Source organism: Carlito syrichta, unplaced genomic scaffold (assembly GCF_000164805.1).
Source record: "Carlito syrichta isolate Samal-C Ts95f unplaced genomic scaffold, Tarsius_syrichta-2.0.1 Scaffold316474, whole genome shotgun sequence".
Lineage (NCBI taxonomy): Eukaryota > Metazoa > Chordata > Mammalia > Primates > Tarsiidae > Carlito > Carlito syrichta.
In genome coordinates this window covers 447,913-450,160 of record NW_007260570.1, presented here as the reverse complement: position 1 = coordinate 450,160, position 2,248 = coordinate 447,913, and the positions used below count along the sequence as shown (strand labels likewise).

Genomic DNA, 2,248 nt, shown 5'->3' with positions numbered 1-2,248 from the left:
GCCCACGGGTTTGAGGCCAGCCTGGGCAACATGGTGAGGCCTCGTCTCTACAATAAATCAAAAAATTAGCCGGGCATGGTGGCACGTACCTGTGGTTCCAGCTACTTGGAAGGCTGAAATGGGAGGATCACCTGACCTCACCAAGTCGAGGCTGCGGTGGCCATGAGCATGCCACTGCATTCCAGCCTGGGCGACAGAGTGAGACTTCGACTCAAAGGAAAAAAAAAGTTCACTTAAGAGACATTATTTTAACATAAAAGGCATTGAAGCCTTACTAGTCTTTTATTTTTCCTAGTTGACTTCTCAAAAACGGTGGCACAGCCAAGAATTTTCTTTGATATGGTTTCATAATTGTATTCACTTCTTCTCCATTCTGAGACTTTTCCATAAGAATATTCACTTTAATCCGACTTCTGTGTGGCTGGAAAAGTGGATATGCAATAACTCTTTCAAACTCTTTTATTTCTTTCTTTATTCTCTCATGCTTCTCATGTGTAGGTGGCTGGCTTTGGCTTTTTCTCAAGATTCTTTCCTTTAGTCTTTGCTCTAGAAGTTCTCTCCCTTGAATCATGCGTTCCTGGTGATCTTTGATTTGCATCTGTTCCCTCTCATTTACCTGCTTTCTTCTCTGTGTGTCCTGTATGCCATGCCCTTCTGGTATAATTTTTGGTAATGTTGTCTCACAGGGAGGTCGAAGTACTTGTCTACATGTTTTGTTTTTAACTTCTCTGGCCGGACCTGTTCGATGTATGTGCCTTTCTATGTGTTTCAACTCTCTTTCAGGTACCAAATAGTACTGTTTGCGTCCTTCTATGCTTTGGATTGTTTTCTCCTCCATATTCTTCTTATCGTCATTGCCTATCTCTTCCTTTTTCATCATTTCCACTATTCTTTTATTATAATAAGACTCTGCTTTGGCGAGCCAGTAATCAAGAGAAAGAGCTTGCTCCCTGCAGAGTGTTTCATACTCTTCTTGATATTTCTGAGTTACCAACTGCCTTGCCGCTGTTGTGTGCACACCACCTAGATTCTGTCAAAGTGAGGGTCATTTTACAATGTGATCATCTTTTTCCTTTGAACACATTTAAACAGGAGGCTACCCTCCCTACTGACATCAGGAAAAGCTACATGCTTTTTTATTTACTTTAGTCTAATAATTGTAATTTTATTTCTGTTACTCCCAGGTGAGCCAGTGAGCTCTGAAAATATGAAATACTCACAAATCACTGGGCGTGGTGCTCACACCTGTAATCTCAGCACTCTGGAAGGCCAAGATAAGAGGACTGCCTGAGCTAAGGGGTTCGAGACTAGCCTGGGCAACTTAGCAAGAACTTGTCTCTATAATAAATAAAAAAATTAGCTGGGCATGGTGGCGCATGCCTGTGCTTCCAGCTACTTGGAAGGCTGAGGTAGAAGGATCACCTAAGCCTAGCAGGTCGAGGCTCTAGTGGCTGTGAGTATGCCACTGTACTCCAGCCTGGGTGACAGAATAGGACTCCAACTAAAAAAATAAAAATACCCACAAATCAAAAACTAGTTTTAAAAACATATTGTGTTGGGAATTTTCAAAATGATACTTTGTTTTGTAACTGTGAATGTATCTGGGAAATGTCTTCCAGTGTAGACATACCACATGTAGGTGTCACTTGGGGAGAAAAATTTTAAACCTAAGATTCCCTCTCCGAGTAGTTCCAAAGTGTATGATGTGAAGTTAATTTATTTACCGAGATCTTTTTCTCCAGTGGGGACTGTTGACCTGCAGCAATCCTAGGATCTTCAGATGATTTAGCCCAGGCCAACCTGGAAGATAAAAAAGCCAAGGTAGATTAGAAAATGGCAAGTGTTAGAACATAACTGCTAATATTTTCTGAGTAAAGGGACAAAATTGTGTTGGCTAAGACCAAGAGTATTTCACAAAGGAAAAATGTGCTAATAGGCAGGACTACATCAGGGCCATTTCCCCCATGGGAAACCACTGCATTTTTTTTTTTTTTTTTTGAGTCAGAGTCTCACTCTGTTGCCCAGGCTGGAGTGCAGTGGTATGCTCATGGCCACTGCAGCCTTGACCTGCTGGGTTCAGGCAATCCTTCTGCCTCAGCCTTCCAAGTAGCTAGAACCACAAGCACACGCCACTATGCCCAGTTAATTTTTTTATTTATTGTAGAAATGAAGTCTTAAGCCAGGCTCAGTGGCTCAGCCTGTAATCTCGCACTTTGGGAGGCTGAGGTGAGTGGATTGCCTGAGTCCG

General features: G+C 42.3%; 1 protein-coding gene across 1 annotated transcript in view; it reads right to left on the bottom strand.

The window, feature by feature from the left end:
* Positions 1-246: 246 nt before the first annotated feature.
* Positions 247-2,248, bottom strand: part of LOC103277072 (putative uncharacterized protein ZNRD1-AS1) — a 5,044-nt gene continuing 3,042 nt past the window's right edge. Inside the window, exons 2-3 of the mRNA XM_021707265.1 lie at positions 1,725-1,800; positions 247-1,030 (exon numbers count right to left, since the gene is read on the bottom strand). Of these exons, the coding sequence (XP_021562940.1) occupies positions 275-880 (606 nt within the window). The 5' untranslated portion in view covers positions 881-1,030; positions 1,725-1,800 and the 3' untranslated portion in view covers positions 247-274. The remainder of the gene's footprint in view (positions 1,031-1,724; positions 1,801-2,248) is intronic.